Source organism: Protopterus annectens, chromosome 8.part1 (genome assembly GCF_019279795.1).
Source record: "Protopterus annectens isolate FY-2018-M chromosome 8.part1, PAN1.0, whole genome shotgun sequence".
Classification (NCBI taxonomy): domain Eukaryota; kingdom Metazoa; phylum Chordata; order Ceratodontiformes; family Protopteridae; genus Protopterus; species Protopterus annectens.
Genome location: NC_056742.1, coordinates 95,792,814 through 95,812,331, shown reverse-complemented (window position 1 = coordinate 95,812,331; position 19,518 = coordinate 95,792,814). Strand labels below are relative to the sequence as shown.

Below are 19,518 nucleotides of genomic sequence, written 5' to 3'. Positions count from 1 at the left end.
TATGTGTCGCTGTTTCCGTATGCGCTTAGAAGCATTTTCGTACTTCTAATATAGACCCAGTTAAGGCTCTTATACATAACACAAGAAGAAAACTACAATTCAAAGTGTAAAGGGGTGATGATGAAGCAGGGGGCTAATTCAAGAAATAAGGAAAGAATGGGATTTTGGATGCAGATCCTTAAGGAGAACATCAACATCAACCCTCTTTATCCCATTTTCTACATGGGGTCGGGGTGTCGTGTCAACTGTCACCATCTCTCGATTCATTGCCAGTCTCTTGCCTTCTTTGACACTTATGCCTTGCTGCCACAGATCTTCTCTTATACAACTTGTCCACCCTCTTTGCTGGATGTCCTTGTTTCCTCTTGCCTTCTTCCTGTCTATTCCAAATCATCTTCACCAGATTGCCTTTTGTCTTTTTGCATGTGTGCCTGAACAACTGTAACCTATTCTTTTTGATCTTTTCTGCAATTGGAGTAACTTTGGCTTCTGATCTTATATTATCTTCATTTCTTCATCTATCTCACAGTGTTCACCCTACCACCCATCTCAGGCACTTCATATCCATGACCTCTAGCTTCCTCAACTGCTCTGCCTTTACTGCCCAGGTTTTTGTACCATACAGTAGTACTGGTCACACCACTGTTTTGTAGACCTTATTCTTTAGCTTCTTTAGCATTCTTCTGTCATACACTTCTCCTGACTCTATGCCAATTGGCAGCAGCCCCTCTGATTCTAGCCTTGACCTCTTCATTCAGGCATCCCTTCTCCTCAACCACCCCTCCCAGATACTTGAACATGTTAACACGCTCCACTATTTTTCTTTTTATCTCAATTCTCAGCTTCTTCTGATTTCCCCCATTTCCTGCCATTACCAGTGTCTAATCTGTATGGAGTTTTATCCCATGTGCCTTCAGTTTTGCATTCCATTCCCCTATCCTTCCCTGAAGTTCTTGCTCAGAGCCTGCCTGCAATGCCACTTTGTCTGCATACAGCAACTTTGGTGATCTGTCCCCTCCAACCTGTTTTGTTAATGTAGTCCATCACCAGTATGAACAGCAGTGGGATCAGAGCTGAACCCTAATGCACACAAACTCCCAGTAGGAACCCTTCTGCGAGACTGAACCTCATTCACACTTGCATTATTGGGTTCTTGTACATAGTCTGCACTGATTCTACCAATGTTTCTGGAACTTCGAACCACAGCAGGAATGCCTAAATCAGCTTTCTTGGGACCTTGTCATATGCTTTCTTGAAGTATCGGAATGTCCAGTTGGACTCTTTTCTCATCTCTAGCTTCTTCTCAACTATATGTGTCATTGCTAACATTGGGTCAGTAATATTGCATCCTGATCTGAATACGAACTGCTTACTTTCAAACACTCTGAGTATTAATTTATCAGTCACCAGTTATACAGAATATTATATTCATAAAGTAGCACAAAGTATGCTAAGAACTAAGACGGCACTGGAATGTAGAAAGAATCAATAGGGATAACCACAATTAACGGCACACAGAATAGGAAAGAGGGGGCTGGAATTTACTGGAGAAAGCCAGCAAAGGAGCCGAGCCACGATATTAAGAAAAATTAGAGAGGGAAAGGTGATAGAATGGGAAGAGGCCAAGAGGCAATTTGGATTGCAGGCTAGTGATTGCATTCCCTATTAAGGATTGACATCCGAGTATAGACAAAGAGAATGGGACAGGGGAATCCTAAATGAAAGACATGCAGTGGTTGAGTTTTTAAGTGAATCTAGAACAGAAGCTGCGGTTAAAAAAGGATAATTAGTAGGGCATGATAACCATAATAATCACTCAGAAGAGGTCAGAAAAGATTGGAGAGAGATTTAATATGCAATTCACAAAGAAACAATGGGAGGACATATGCATGGCTCCCAAATATGCAACAGAATCTAGAAGACTGAGGGTTTTTGCCTGTTAAGTGTTTGCATAGATACTTTAACACCTCAAGTAGACTACAAAGAATTTTTCCACATATACACGGCAAATGTTGGAGGTATAATGGGGATGAAACAGGTACCTGGGAGCATATGTCCTCAGAGTGTAATGTGTTTTCAGACTTTAAAAATTCCTTACAGAGTACTCTGTCAGGAATACTAGGCGAGTATGAGTGTAACTAAGGAAATTATTTTTTTGAGCAAGGTCAAATCTTGACCTTGCCACATTGAAAGTAATCCCACAACAACTAAACAATCACATTTCCTCAAAATATAACACATCTATAATCAAAGCCTAAAAACGTTAATCCAAATAATTACCGGAATCATACTTAGTGGAGATGTGCACCCAAACCCTGGCCCAACAAACAACAGCAACACCCCCCTCCTGCTACCAAACAAATAATATTGTAACCTCCCCCAGGAAATCAACAGATCTCCTTATACTCAACATAAACATAAAGAGCATAGTGAACACAATCCCAGAGCTACACGCTACCCTGGCCCTCTACTCACCCACCAAAATCCTTCTCAGAGAGACCTGGCTAAAACCACTAAACAATAATAATGACTTTGTTCCACCTGGTTACAATGTTCTTAGACAAGACAGAATATTCAAAAAGGGCAGAGGCATTGCTCTCCTCTTCAAAAACAACCTATCGAAATGCTAGTCAATGAACAACCCAAGTTCAATAACATGTTCACTAAGCTGACAATCAATTCAAAAAAACACTTGCAACTTGCATATAATTGTACAGTAGAACCCATTCCAGACTGGGCATTCCAAAACTTTCACCAAGAAACAATCATACTAGGTGACATTAAAATCGACTGGTCCTCCTGTAACTCACTCCACCCCACTTATGACACCCCAATACTGGCCCTGTAATCAAGGAGCCTCAAATTTCTCACCACTGGCAACAGTGGGAGACGTACATTGGGAGGATGACAAGTACACGCACAGTATTTCCAGATGCAGCTCTCTGATCAAGTGTAATTTCTCTTAATAGCACACAGAGACCACAGTCAGTCCAGAGTTGGTTTCTCCCTCCTTCTCCAGATCCACAGTAAGACACCCCATTGGCACAGCTACAGAGTTGAGATCTCAGCTGAATGGCCAAGCCAAGAACTCTAGCACCCTCTCTGTCCAACCAGTGCTTCGCATCACAGTAGCTGACATACACTTTGAAGTTTGATTTACTTACACACACACACACACACTTGGGAAAGGCTGGCAAAGGTTTACTAGCTATGTGCCCTTCTGCCCAGACTATAAAGCAGTTATCACTGCCACCAGTCATGTCCTTATTAGCTACTTTAAGGCCCTTAACTAAGGATGTCTAATCTTACTATGTAATGTTACTACCAATACAAATGGTAGTTTGACCAAGAGCAAGGCTATTAGGAGTGGCCCACAGCGTCACCAAATAACTATGCAAGTACTCTCAGAACTTAAATATTTCTCACAAATATCAGACATAATGAAAGATTTAACTATATTTAATAATTAAATAAAGAACAAAAAAAATAGTATATAACTACAGATACATCAGAGTTCAAAATCACAAGAAATGTTTAAAACAACATTGCAGGACAGTCTCAAATAAATAAAGAAAACATCTAAACTATACTTCACTATATTCCTGACTATATCTAAAAGAATTATACTATTCCCTACACTTACTTACTCAGAGCAAGCAAGGAGATGCGGTGAGTGGATGTTCTTGTCAGGTCAAAGACAAAATACAAAATGCTCTCCCTCTCAGAGACTTCTTAAATTAATGTTTCAAATATTACTGCTGGGGCAGCTTGCAGGATGACAATTTCTTGTCATCTGACTCTATCCCATGTGAAAAACAACCATTGATGCAGCTGGTAGCATTTAGCATCTACCTGTGAAAATACATAAACAAGGGCTTTTCCTCCAATCTTGGTACTTGCTGGAAGTCATAAAACACTTGCAAGACAATGCAGAGAACCGCTAGTTCTAGACATTGCATCTGTTACTGCACAGAAACTGAAAGATCACCAATCAACTCCACAAAGGTACCGGGCATGCCACTCTAGTCCAGTACGTTGATGACTCCACTCTAATCTGCTCCACCCCATCACTCCCTCAACTCGAGGAACTGACACAAGAGTCCTTTACCACTGTTAAAACCTAGTTAGCCAACTCTCAACTAATACTTAACTCCAAATAAAACACAGCTAATGATATTCTATCCCACTAGAGCCTTAGACCCTATACCACCATTCACAATATTCTCAGCTAATAACACCCCTATCACACCTATCCAACACAACAAACTTCTAGGGGTTATCCTGGATCACAACATGAAATTCGATATGCACACTGCACAGACAAAACAGTCCATATATAGATGCAAAAAGTAAGTCACCAATGACAGTAAAGCCACCATCGCAAGTACCCACCTTCTGTCCACATTCCTCTACGCCTCCCCCGTACTCATCAACTTAAACAAAGCAGACTTTAACACATTAAACACCTACAATAAAACAGCTAGGTTTGCTACTGACTCACCCTTCAGGGCACATCACTGTATAGCAATCAAGTAACTATCCTGGTTAGAATTACCCAACCTGCTCACATATAACCAGCTTACAATAGCCTACCAAATTCTATTATCCCAATAGAGTTCCTGCTCTTCAAGGACTACTTAATATCTACTCTAACAAATGTCTATTAAGATCCACTAATAAAGCACTGACTGACAGACAAAAGCAAAGATAGCTCTGGGGACTCCTTGTTTTCCATTTTCATTGCAAAAGCATGGAATACCATCCCCGTAGATATTCGGACCACTGAAAATAAAAATAATTTCAAAAAACTCCTCCGGTCCCATTTACATAATTCTTGGTTATATAACTGTTCTGACCCTGGGTAGCTTCACTTAATTAGAGCATATCATACTTTAACCTTCTATGAAAGCTTGCAACAACTCCATTCTATACTCTTATTCAATGTGTGTTTGCTGTACTAGTCACTGATGAATGTAACAAAATAACTTAACAAAATGTCCTTTCAACTGTACTGTTTATTTTAACACACTGTGCTCCTTATAGTATATTTACTTTTTGCTCCTTTCTTGGCCTTGAAACTGTACCTTATTAACTTTTTGACTCTGTACTGTACTTTATTAACATGTGTATTGTTTGTATTTACTTTATTTGCTGTACTAATCTTTGTGGAGGTTTTCTCCCTGGACCTCCACTGAAAATGGGATCCATGCCTAGTCGGACTTTCCCAGTATACAAATGTAAATAAAATAAATAAAAATAAAATATAGGATCTGAATTGTCTAGACAAAGTAAGTCCTTGTTAAGTTTAATTCTGGTGGCTGCCAAAAAAGAAATGACTAGAAAATGGAAATCAAAATCTGAATTAACTATACTTGAAGCAGTGAATACTGTAATACAGATAAAAGAGCAGAAGTGGGATCTTTAGAAAAGGGTAGAAATAAATTACATAGAAAAATGGAAACTGCAGAACAATACAGAAAAATGTTTTGTAGGGAACAGCAAGGTTTAAGAGATTGCAGGAACTGAAAAATGTATGTAATGCTGCTTTGACTGTATGCTATATAACAACATACATGATGTATAATGTTTGTAAATGTGAACTTATTAATATGGTGTGATTACTTTATATAACTGTACGTTTGCCTGTGTCACAAGTGATAAATTCAATAAAAGTTGTAAAAAAAAAAAAAAAAAAAAAAAAACACCTTGCAATATCACTGATGGACATCCTTCACCATCCTCACTTTGAAATTAAGAGCCTGGATGAGCGTAAGTAATGAGGTCTGACTGCTGATGGTACAGTCAGTTGTAGCATTAGTAGTCAACTTAATGATAGGGCTGAAGGGGTAACAAAATACCTGATACTGGATCACAGCCTTTATAAGTTAGGATTAATATAAAACAAGCAGGCAGAATGAAAGAGAAAAGCCCAATAATAATGCCGATATATGCATCACATCTAAAAAATGAGTGATGAGGAAACAAAAAAAATCTAAATTACAACAGATCTCATGCTCAGAAATTGAGACACATACTTCAACAAAAATGAAAAACTGAAGAAATATATTTACTTGTTTGGTAGGGGTTAAGATAAAGAGCATTACAAGGGCTTTAAATCAAACAGCTTACAAGTTAAAACTTTTAACTTGGTTATCACCAGTTCCCACAGAAAATCACTGCTGGTGTGGCTTCTATTTGTATGGCAGCAATGATTTGCACTTTGTGGCATTTTTTTAAGGTTATGCAACTGAGGAGATGGTATACAAGTAAAGGGAGTGTCAGGGATATGGAAATACTTTTTTGAAACATTTCAGTGAGCTGAAGTTACATCCCTTTTTCATCTAGTTGAACCTTAAAGCTACTTAAAACTTAAGAGAAATGTCTGGAAAGTGAAATGTCATCTTATAAATGTGACAGTGAAGCATCTTCTCCAATCCTCAACCTCAGCTGGTGAAGTAAAGCAACATGCAAGTAACTGTAGTACCGTCCTTCAGTTTCCCCTACAGGTTGCCTGGCAAAGACCAGCAAGCTCTCACAGAGGAAGAGAGCTGCCATCAACAGATCAATCCTCCCTTCTCCCTTCCCCTCCCATGTAAGATTCTCCATTGCTTGATTTGCTAGTTGATCTGAAATCACCACTAGCTGAAGCACACAAAGGGAAAAAAAACACCAAGGAGGAGAAAAAAACATGCATATAAACACACACATACAGATACACTACAACAGATTAATGCTATACACAAGCATCAGACGTTATACAAAAAATGGCAACATATGTTGAGAAAGAAAATTTAATGTGAGAACTTTGAGTGAATTGTAGTTAAAGGAAATGGATGTGACAAATATGTTTATAGCATATCGACTAGTTTAAAAATGATAACGGTGGGGAGGGATCATGCATTATGTTAAAAATACTGCACACATCCTGAGTAAAAATGAAATAGCTGGTGACACTTTAATAATACATCTGTCTTCGATACATTTTTTTCTGTAACCTATGAAAGGTACCACAGAATGAAGATTTATTAACAGATTTTCAGCAACTTAACTAGAAAAAGCAGGATAACTGTATGAGATTTCAACCTCCCTTACTTAAATGTGACCTTAGGTTTAAACAGCTTGGACAAAAACCACTAATAGTACTACTAAAAATGGTTACTTTTGTCAATTAATAAATTTTTCCATTTGAGGTTAGACCAAGATGGATTTATTTTTGTATTCTATTTGTCCCATTGCCTGCTGACCAGCAAGCATTACCCATTTAGACTTAATCCACTGGTGCCATTCTACTGGTATCCCCAGTACTGCAGAGACAGAAAATACAGAGGGACCACCATTTAGGCAGTCATAAAAGTTGTTAGTACCCTCACTGGGATCCTGGTAATGAAGGTATTTTGCTTATCATGAGGTCATAACCCCTTCCCTTAGTTGGGGTACACAAGACCTACATCATCCCAAGGGCCACTATGCTTCTTTTTAGATGTGCAGATGCTCATGAAACTGCTAGGAAGTCTACTACATTCACAGCTTGGTGAGCAGAATGGGTGCACTAGGACTGTGACATGGGGATAGCCACAACCTGCCTCTTCTCCCCAGAGAACAGACATGCTCATTGCCTCACTCCAGCTATAGCAGATGCCCATGCCTTTAATCAAACACAGTCATGTCACCTAAGTTGTAGTCAGGGCTTTATCCTTCTATGCCAAAGGAGCTTTTGCAATAAATTACATATAATATTTTCAAACCCAGGTAAAAAATGTACAGATGTTACAAGAACTATACCAATTACTAGTACTGCACATGTTCAACTATAAAAATACCTTTACAGGTGTAGTCATATTAGGGTTTGCAACCCCTTAACAGGATATAAAAGTGGGTTCCAAGCCTTATATTTGATAAGCTACTAGTGTGTAATCACGAATGCGCAAATACTGGAGTTTGCACTTTATGATCAAAATTGGTAGCGTTGTCGCCACATAGCAAGACGTTGTCCCATTCGATTCTCAGCTAGAGCGTCTTCTGTGTGGAGGCATATGTGAATGGGGCATGCCTTCGTTGAAGGTTGTGTGTCAGGGCTGGTAACCCGGTATGCAAAAATCCGCTACCAATCATTAGTGGACCGGAGTTCCGCTGTGGCGACCCCTAACCGGGAAAAGCTGAAAGACACAAACAAACAATGCTTTCCTAAGGAGTTTGGACAGCAAGTCCTCTAAGCTGGGGATGCACAGACTTGCCCCATGCAAAAATATTTTTTTAGTGTTTTTGCATACTGGTAATGTGGACAGTTTCAAGAGATAAGAATTTTTCGCAGTTGCACTTATGACAGAAACACAAAAGGCTTGCACTTTGGTCCATAAATTTCTTAGGAAGCTGAGCACAGAGGGGACTTCCAAGACATTTGCACATTGAGTAACAGCTTAATTCTAGCTCTCCCAGTGTGAAAACAAAAACTCCGCAGAGAAGTCCAGTAGACTTGTGTTTATGGGTACATTTCAATAACTGGCTAGTAAGTGTACTGCCTGGATGCCAGGAAAAAAAGAAATACAAAGGACCTGGATAAAAAAAGCAGCTGTAAAAAGTGAGGAAGAAACACTGACTGGGGAAAGTTTTGCAGCTGTTCAGCAAAAAGCAATGCAACCTCCAGACATGAATTCTACTAACCTACAGGAAGATATAAGGCAACTGCACACAGACCTGGTTAAAATAAAAGAAACACTGATGGAGTGTATCAACACAAACAATAAAAGGCTTGAAAAAATGGAAGAAGATTTAAACAAATATTCAGATGTGAAATGAAGAAAAGGCTGCCTGAATATGAGACTGCTCAGGAAGAGATGTTATATTTACTTATATTGTCAGCAACATCACTGTTACAACTACTACTAAACTTTCGCCACTTCTTCTAATGCTGCTTCTATTTTAAAGCTACTACTGCAATCATCTGCCTCTCCACATGCTGCTCTTATGGTTGCTTAGGGGCCAGTTGCTGCACTTGGGTCTTCCATCAGCATCATTTATATGTTCAGAAGTAGTAATGGACAAAATTATTACTCAAGAACTAGTTTACACAATTATTTTCCAGTCAGTGCTATTATGACACATAGTTCACAATTATTAATTAATTAACTAATTAATTTACTGACCAGCATCCTTTTTCTTTCTTCTGAACCTTTGGCGTACTCCTTTCGTTTCAGAAGCTGATGTGACAGCGGCATCCTGCATTAAAAGGTCAGTTTCATGTGCCATATCTCCTTCAGTATTGTCTTTGGCTGCTTCTGGATAAGAAGTCTCCTCTCTTTCCAAAGCTTTCATCTTTGCCTTTTCTTGCTTCTTCTTTTTCTTTGCAATATCTTCCTCATCATCCCATAAACCATATCTCTAAAGAAGAAAAGGAAAAAACAACACAAGTGATGAGACGAGCAAAGAAACTCCTGTTTATCATGTGTAAAACCTTGTTTGTCCCACACATTTTTCACTGTATAAATGCTGCAAAAGCAGAAGCAGACAAGCAGCAAGAATTAATAATAAAACAGAGAAAGGCACTACACAATCATAATTATGAAAAATAATAAAATAAAATACAGCAAGAAAACCTTAAAGCAGAAAGTGGAGTCTGGGGGGCTGTATACTCCAAAAGATAGAGAATATGATACAACCGCACATTTATAAAGGTAAAATTGACCTTGGCCTTCTGCAGTTGACTTTGTTAGCATGCAAAGCAGTTGTTCTAACATGATGCTAACAAAGGTTAAATAACATTCAAGCCTAAGGCACCTAAAGCAGAGGCCAAAAATAAGGACGCACTACAAGCAATTCACAGACCTCTCTCTCTGTGAGGGATGAAGTCTTCCTCACCACTATTCTGCAGATGAAGTTAAAGGTAGAGATGCTACTGAAGTGAATGACAGTACAGTGTGGAGTGCTCTCCCCTCAACCAGCCATAACTGCTGAAAGGGTGAGGTTAACACTAATAAAAAAGCAATAAATAAAATATGACAAAACAATAATAATAGTGCATTCAATGCCTACAGTGATAGCTTCACTAGGCTCATTACATTTTAAAAGATCAGACAAGTTGTGTTAGTGATGCCCTTTTGGTTATAAACCTGCTGAAATAAAAGCATTAGACTGGTTACACTTAATAACCTATTTGATACATTATAGATGAGGGCTAACTGTGATAAATGGTAAAAGCTAAAGACATCTGTAAAGAGGGATGGTCCATCATACAAACCTGAACCAACTGGGTCATAGTCATCAGAGGGGAAAAATCAAACCCCAAGCACCCTGCAAAGATCAGCTGAGGAAGCCAGCAACTCTTTATTTATTACTTTTCCAGTGTTTTAGACAGAGAAATTATTATAAAACTGAATAGAGTCAGACAAAACAAATTATCGCTACATTGATAAAATTAACAGTTCACTTCAAAGTACCTGCTTTACCACATCTGTAGTAAGATGAAATACAAGAAAAACAAGCCTTTATCACTTCAGTGTTGGCCAGCTACACCTTGGAGTAATGCAACAACTGAGATTGATTGGTACACTTTTTCTGTCATTTGTTGCCTACTGCTATTCTGTTAGCTGTCCCACATCACATTAAATGACTCCAAATTGTACAAAGCTGAACAACTATAATAAGGGGGCTAAAGGTAGAGAAGAACTTGGCAGATGTTAGCCACACAAAGCCATTCCAGGTTACTGTGTGTGTGAATTACACACACTAAACCCACTGATCATGGATATTTTCTGTCTTCTTTATTTTTTTCTTCTAGTAATGAAAAGCCCAGACAATATGGTGTCCTTGGCAGTGCCACAATTTGAGGAAGTGCCCAAACAGCCTGCTACATTCCAATTTTCTGTTTGCAAACCTAGCTGTATTGATTCTATCCCTCCACCCAACAGCTTACTGGTCTGGGAAGGCAGGAACCAAATGTTGGATGGCAGTTCACAGCATGAAAATGAACAAATGTGATAAGAATCCCTATCAGAGACCTGAGACCCCCAGCCTATGCTGTCTGAATCAGCATATGTATGTGGCAACTAATGGTGTCTGGTGTGCATCAATACATATAAATAAGTGTGTGGGGTTCTCTGGATATAGTTTTCACTGTGTGATGCCTTAAACCTAGTATAATAGAGGCCTATAGGATATATGCAAATGACCCCTTAAGGACATCAAGTGTTTCAGTTATATGGCTTCTGAATGTTCATGACTTTTTTTCTTTTTAAGTCTTTGTGAATACATTCAGGCCAATAAAGCCAAACCCATCTAGCTGTGGACATGCATGTTTCAGCCTTATGACCTTGTCAGCATAGGCCTCTATTACAGGAGGTTTAAGGCATCACACAGTGAAAATGAGAAGTTATGTACCTACCATAACGTTCCATGTTAGTTGTCTTCTCTCGCCTTCTTTCTTGCTTGATGGGTTCGGAGCCGATCCTCGGCTCCGACACGGCACTTTGCTAAGCTCGAGAGTCACTTTTACCAGCTCGAGGCAGCCCCATATCCCATGATGCAAGGCGGTAAGTACCCAGATCTCGTTTGTTGTCTATAGGCAATAACACCTAGCATAAAAAACTTCCCAAAAGGAAGAAAGAAGGCAGAGAAAAAGCCTGAAGGATGGGTTAGGAAGACCAGAACTGTATGGTCTTAAGAAGCATTCTTCCATGAAGGGAGAAAAAGGTCTGTCCAGGCCAGGGGGAAGGAGGGAGGGTCGCAAGAAAGAAGGCGAGAAGACAACTAACATGGAACGTTATGGTAGGTACATAACTTCTCAATGTTAAGTTGTCAATCTCGCCTTCATTCTTGCTTGATGGGACCGCGTCCCTAGCACCTCTATCCTGGGTGGCTCAATGGAACAGACTCTTGAGAACTGTAGAGCCAAAACTGGCTCTATCCCTGGAGGCCAAATCCAATTTGTAATGAGAAACAAAGGTATGAGGAGTGGCCCAAGTGGCTGCTGCACAAATAGTGTCTAATGGAAGTCTAGCCTGAAAGGCTGTGGAAGTGGCTAAGCTTCTGGTTGAATGCGCTTTAGGTTTCGAGCACAGATGTTTTCCCCTGAGCTGATAGATTTCAGAGATGACAGAAGAAAGCCATCTAGATAAGGTCACTTTTGAGACAGGAAGGCCTTTTTTGTTATCAGCATAAGAAATAAAGAGCTGATCGGATTTCCTGAATTGTTTTGTTCTGTCCAAATAATATCTGAGTTGGCGGTGAACATCAAGATAATGTAATTTTTGTTCCGATCTGTTTGAGTAATTCGGAAAAAATACAGGAAGGTCAATAGACTGATTCAAATTACTCTTTGAGGTGACCTTAGGCAAAAAGGTCGGATTAGTTCTCAAGGATACCCTGTCTTTGTGGAAGACCAAATAAGGGGGACGAACAGAGAGAGCATGAAGTTCAGACACTCTCCTAGCCGAAGTAATAGCAACTAGGAAGAGTGTTTTCCATGAAAGGAATTTCAGGGAACATGAAACAGCTGGCTCGAAGGGAGGAAGAATCAAGGATGTCAGCACTAAATTTAGGTCCCATTGAGGAAGAGGAGGACTCCTGACTGGAGGTTTCAGGAGAAAGATTCCTTTTAAGAAGGCTCTACAAAGCCTGTGGGACAATGTTGTGATCTGCGAACCAGACATGAAAGTTCGAGATAGCAGCCAACTGAACTTTGACCGTGGAAGAAGAAGAACCCGCGTGAAAGATTTCCGCTAAGAAATCCAAAACTGCTTGAATTGGAGCAGCAAAGGGATCAATATTTTTGGCTTTTGCCCAACAAGAAAAGCGTTTCCATTTGCTGGTATAAATCCTTCTAGTAGAGGATTTTAGGGAAGCCACTATGATATCCCTAACAGGATTAGAGATCATAGGAAGCCTGGCTGAGGAAGGAAGTGGAGCAACCATGCTGTGAGGTTGAGAGAAGGGATAGACCGATGCAGCTGACCCGATTGGTGAATATGGTGGTCTGGTACTGGGTCCAGATGCCACGGCTGCATCAAAAGGTGATGATGGAGGAACGGAAACCAAATCTGTCGAGGCCAATAGGGAGCAATGAGAATCATTTTGGCTCTCAAAACGGTGGCTTTCTGGAGAACTTGTGGAATCAGTGGAAAGGGAGGAAAGGCATAAAGAAGTCCCTGGGGCCAATCCTGGGTTAGAGCGTCTCTGGGGGGATGGCCTGGCAGCGGGAAGAGAGAAAAGAAGTCTGGGCATTTGCTGTTTTGGGGAGTAGCAAAAAGATCGCAACATGGGCGGCCCCATTCTAGAAAAATCTCTTCCACTATAGATTGTTTGAGAGACCACTCGTGAGGCATGAGAATAGCTCTGCTCAATCTGTCCGCTAGAATGTTGGTTTTCCCAGGGATATGCGTTGCTACCAGAAACCGATGAGAGGAGATCGCCCATTGCCAAAGTCTGAGAGCTTCTCGACACAAGGGGTAGGACTTGGTTCCGCCCTGTTTGTTGATATACCATACTACAGACATGTTGTCTGTGTGAACTGCAATTGTTCCCAAGGGAAGAAAGTCGTTGAGGGCTTGCAACGTTAAAAGCACTGCTCTCATCTCTAGGACATTTATGTGCAGGTGGTATTCGAACGGTTGCCACGTCCCCATGAACCATCCTGCCCTGATAATGACCCCCCACCCGATCAGGAGGCGTCTGTAGTGACAGTGGCTACCGGGGCCGGGGATACAAAGGGTCTGCCCTGGTGAATCTGGGGAGAAGTAATCCACCATGAAAGATGATTTTTGCAAATTTGTGTCACCAGGATTTGGTGACGCATTGGAAGTTGTTGGTAAGACCACTGAGTGAACAACATCCACTGAAGCAGGCGCATGTAGAAGCGGGCCAGGGGAAGAAGGGTAATGGCCGCAGCCATGAGGCCCAACACCTTCAGAACCATTCTGGCTTGTACCTTTTTGCTGGCAAGGATGATCCTCACGTGACTCTATATATCTGAGATTCTTTGGTCTGTGAGGGTTGCTGACATCCGAACAGTGTTTAAGTTTGCGCCTATGAAGGTAATAGACTGGCAGGGCAATAAGGAGGATTTTTCGTAGTTGATCGAAATTCCCAATTGAGTGCAGAGATTTAGTGTGTAATCCCTGGCTTGAAGAAGTTGATGCCTGGTGGTGGCTGAAAGGAGCCAGTCATCGAGATACGGAAACACCTGGAATCCTTGACGTCTCAGGTGAGCCGTGACCACTGCCATACATTTGGTGAACACTCTGGGGGCTGTAGTGAGACCAAAGGGCAGGGCTTTGAATTGAAAATGACTGGACCCCAGCCGAAAGCGGAGAAATCTCCTGGAGCGTCTGTGAATTTTTATGTGATAGTACGCGTCCTGAAGATCTATTGAGCACATCCAGTTGTCCTTCTCTAGGAAGGGCAAAATTGACTGAAGTGTGACCATTCGAAATCTTGTCTTTCTCACAGACTTGTTGAGTCTGCTGAGATCCAATATTGGTCTCCAGTCTCCCGTCTTTTTGGGGACCAAAAAGAATCTTGAGTAGATTCCGGGCTCTGAATGGTCTGTTGTAACTGGCTGAATGGCTCTTTTTTGTAGAAGCTTTAGTACTTCTAACTCTGCAACTTCCCTTAGACCAGGTGGTACATCTGGAAGGGAATTTGTGTGAGAGAAAGGACTTTCCTCGAAAGGAATTTTGTAACCCTCGGATATAATCGACTGTACCCATCTGTCTTGAGTGAGGGAACGCCAGGCTTCTGGGTACAGCGATAGTCTTCCCCCGACTGCCTCCAAGGATGGACAGTCGGGCAACATCTCAGGGATGCTGAAAGGGCTTGTCAGAGAGAGGCTCTCTGCTTCCCTGGTTCTGTGGACCCCCTCTGCCTCTAGAGCGGCGTCTGTTATTATTACCCCCTCTGCCTCTAGGGGTAAACTGACCACGTGTATCCGGCGTGACTCCTTGGGATTTGCGGAACCACATCTTTACACCCTTCTGTCCTTTGGGGTAAGGTCTAGAAGGGGTGGAAAAATGGACCCCATGGCAGAAAGAGTCTTGCCGTCCTGTTCACACCTGGTCAATGTATCCTTCACTTGAGGGCCAAACAAAGCTGACCCATCAAAGGGAGAGTTTGTGAAGGACGCCTTAAAGGGATCTGCAAAATTACAGAGCCGCATCCAGGATTGACGTCTAAGAGCCACCCCTGTACCTGCGGCTCTACTCGCTCCATCTGCTGTATATGATATCAGTCGCATGGAGGAGTTAGCTATAGAATTAAGGATTCCTAGCTGAGAAGCAATTTTCTCTTGAGCCCCTGCAGCTGTAGGATCCTGTACTACTTCACCTAGTTCCTTAAGGATGTCCCTTTGGAGTCTGGTGAAGTGACATAAGTAGTTCAGCGAGCGCATAGCAAAGGTCGCTGAAGAGAACATCTGCTTACCATACCTATCCATGGTCCTAGAATCCTTATTAGGAGGATGGACAAGTACGGAAGGATCTGCAAGTTCCTTCTTAGTGGCAGCCGCCACCACCATGGCATCAACAGGGACACCTTTCGTAAGGAATTGCTTTTCCGAAGGGGCAGCAATAAATTTAGACGGCCTCCTAGGAACTGGCTCTACAGAGTCAGGAGCAGCCCAAGCCTTTCGAGCAATAACCTCCATAAGGGGGTCGAAAGGCAGACACACCCAGGAGGTGGAGGGCCGAGATCCAAACGCCTCTAGGTATACCGACTCATCCTCAGAGGGATTTGTGGAGGGCCAGTTTCCCCTCTGTTTTAGGAGTTCTAGGATGTCTGAAAAGGAGACATCCTCAGAGGGGTATCTTGCGGATCCCTCCGACTCATCTAAGTCGGTATCTGAAGTGATAGACTCAGGGGAGTCTAGGTGTTTCCTCTTACAAGTCCTCTTGCGTGGAGGATCTCCTGACTGATCAGGAGAATCCTCGGAAGAGGGGGTTATTCCCAGTGGGGAAACCTGAGGCGGTGGATCTCTGGGTCCGGGAGCAAGAGAGATGGAAGAGATATCGACAGGCACTGTAGAGGGAGGAGCTAAGGGAATGGACTGCTGGCTGAGCCCAGTGGCCAGCACACTCTTCATCACCTCAAGGCCCCTCCCAGGGAGGTCCGAGAGAACCCGTTCAAGAAACCGACTCCAGGGCCCACTGAAAGGGAAGGCTCCGAGGCAGATGTCGGAGCCGAGCTCACCAAGGCCGAGGCTCCAAGGGGAAGAGCGGGGTCGGACAAGGGTCCGATGCCACTCACCCCCTCGGAGACCAGGGAAGCCCGACCACCGAATCCCTCCAAGGAAAGTCTCGAAGAGGAGATAAGAGTAGATGCCGAGGGTGCAGAAGGGGGGGTATCTGCCCCTCAGCCATAGCAGTAACTATCCCCGAAGACTCCAGCTCCAAACTCTGAGGTAGAGTTGAAGGAGGAACTTGAAGAGGGTGTGGACTAATAGTCGTCTGTTGAGACGGACTATGCAGCATCTGGGCCAGTGCCTGTGATTTCAATAATCTACTTACCACCCTCTCTAAATCATGGTCTGAAAGCCTGGACGACCTAGATGATCGGCTCCGATGGCTCCGTTCCGAGAGGAGAGGTGAGGCCGGAGCCGAGAGTATCAGTTCCAAGGAAGGGGACCTGGACCTCTTCCTCGAAGGAACCATCGGAGCCGAAGAAGCCACAGATCCAGACGGAGCCGAGGACTTTTCGGCTCCGAATGAAAGTCTCGATGCATCGGCTCCAGCCGGAGCCGATACAGACACAACAGTAACGTTGTCGGAGCCGGTCGGCGCCGACACCGAAGCCTGAGCCACATGGTGGTCAGAGCCAGTCGGAGCCGACACCGATGTGACCAAAACAGTATCGGTGCCGAAGATTTTTGCAAGACAGGATCGGCTCCAGCCGGAGCCGATCTCGACTCGGAAGGAGTCGGAGCAGAGGCCACCGGCTTAGATACAGAAGCCTGGGCCTTAGAAGACTTAGAAGTCTTGCTCGGAGCCGATTTGGCCGGAGAGCCCTCCGGTTTAAGGAGACCCCTTAAAATCAACTTATTTCTCCTCTCCTGCAGGACTCTCTGGCTAAAGGAATGACAAATCGCACAGGAGTCCTGCAGGTGGAGAGGTCCCAGGCAATATAAACAAGAAGTGTGACCGTCTGTCAGAGACATCTTCTGACAGCACGAGTCACACTTCTTAAAGCCTGAGACCCTTTCTTTGGACATAGTTGTACCAACAGTACACCACAACACAGTCCCAATCAGATAACAAAGTTATCTAAAATATAAAGAAACTAACCTCACACACACACACACACACACCCTGACAGGGGGGGGGGGGGATGGGAGGGGAATGAAGGCCTGACTAAAGAAGCGAAAGGAAATACAATTTTAGTCAGAAAAGGGCTTACAATTAAGTAAAAAGGAAGGTATTTTAAAGAAAAGTGAAAAAAGTTAAATTTTAGGGGCAAAAAGTAGTTAAAAGCTAACACTTACCAGGAGCTGGCAAAAGGAGGACCTCATCAGCGAAGCGGCAAACGAGATCTGGGTACTTACCGCCTTGCATCATGGGATATGGGGCTGCCTCGAGCTGGTAAAAGTGACTCTCGAGCTTAGCAAAGTGCCGAGTCTCGGCTCCGAACCCATCAAGCAAGAATAAAGGCGAGATTGACAACTTAACATCTCTAGGTTTTACTTGCAGTATTTACTAATTGGTTTGTGCGTGTGACTTTATGACTTTTTGGTTTGGGTTTCTGGATAACTGCATACTCTTAAAGCATATGTTTGAAGACAAGAAAATATATCTACCATAGGCATTCTCAGTACATGATTCTGTACATATAGGTCCATAAGCCATGCTTAGTGTATGAGTATTTGTATGTGCACACTTCAGGACAATGTTTTGGTAGTGTGTGTAGGCTTACGCATAGGCATGCTCCAGAATTTGCTAGGTATGTTGGTACATGAAAGCGTGTGCTCAGGGTGGGTAGTACATGTATGAGCATAGGTATGTGCATGTCTCAGACTGAAATGGGTGTGGGCAAGCATAAAAATGCATCTCAGACTGTGTTGTGTGCATGGAGGGCAAATATAGATGCTTGCTAGAGGCTGTACATTACATATGTGCATGGGTGTGGGGACACAAGTGTGTGCAATCCCAGGTTTAATTTGTGCATGGGAATATTTATGTCATTACCCTGGTCATGGCATGTGTGCTAGCAGATGTATATGTTTTTGAGGGCAACTGTGTTTGTGCATATGCCAGGCTAATTTGTGTATATTGGCACATGCATGTAGCCCGGAGGATATGCTGTGTGTAAGCATGTGCATACCAGGTGATGCTGGTAAACTGGCATATGTATAGAAGTGTGCATCCAGAACACCTCACTGAGGATATCAAAAAGGATTCCCTATACATCACAGCCTTTTCACTGAACAACCCCTAAATTCAAACTCCCCAATAACCACACAGTTAAAAAAGAGCCACACACACTGAACGCCCAATTTACTGAGCAGCAACAAAGACACAACCCGAAAGATAAAAAAAAGGTTCTCAGTAGCCTGAGCTCCCCTGTCACTTATAAATATTGAGACTGCACAAACATAGAGGAAAGCATACTGATGGCACTGTGGAATACTGACTGTTCGCTATACTCTGTGTGTATATAATGGTTAATATGCTAAGCAGTTTGTACGATGTAATATACACAAGTGCATCCTTCTGATAGCACACACAGTCACCACCAGTTCTTGACCAGAGGTAACCTATTTCTATATGTGCATGTATGCATACATATAACACAAGTGACTCTACATGACTTGGCACAAATACAGGTGTGCCCTAAGCCGTGCCGCACAAGAAGGGATGGTATGCTCAGGATATGCTGCTTATACTGGCAGACGTAGTTTTTGGTGCATTATATGTATTACCCAAACCCAGTTGTGTTTGTCAGCACATGTACGTGTATCTTAGATCATACTGTTAACTGGTGTGTGTGTGTGTGTGTGTGTGTGTGTGTGTGTGTGTGTGTGTGTGTGTGTGTGTGTGTGTGTGTGTGTGTGTGTGTGTGTGTATACATGTGACTGTCAACCAAGCTGTGCTGTGTGTAAGTATGTGTTTCATGTGAGGTTTGTATACTGACATGTTTGTGTGTGTGCCTTAAATCATGCTGTATGTGTGAACATATGCTTGTCACATGCATGGTGTATGTCTGTGGACACATCTATGTACATGCCAAGGCCATGATGTGTACATGAACTCACCAGACCTTCATGTAAGTGTTTATGGCCATGTGTATGTGCATTTCCTCAGTCATGCCATCAGTGGGCACATCTGGGATTTAAGTAAATTGAATGAATGCATTTTAATTGAATGCAGTCTTAAACAATTTAAGCTATCAGGGAAAAAAATTCCCTACACTTCCCACATGTTGGAGGAGAGGGAGACCACCCATTCCCCCAACTTATACTAATTCTGAGATCAAACAGCAGTGGGGAAATGTGGAACCTTGAAGATCACAAAAAGTTGCTTTTGGCTAGCTTTTTAAAATGCA

At 42.5% G+C, this 19,518-nt stretch overlaps 1 protein-coding gene across 1 annotated transcript in view; it reads right to left on the bottom strand.

The window, feature by feature from the left end:
- PIEZO1 (piezo type mechanosensitive ion channel component 1) overlaps positions 1 to 19,518 on the bottom strand; it is a 3,550,337-nt gene that overhangs the window by 542,425 nt on the left and 2,988,394 nt on the right. Inside the window, exon 37 of the mRNA XM_044081575.1 lies at positions 9,144 to 9,378. Coding sequence (XP_043937510.1) covers positions 9,144 to 9,378 — 235 coding nt within the window. The remainder of the gene's footprint in view (positions 1 to 9,143; positions 9,379 to 19,518) is intronic.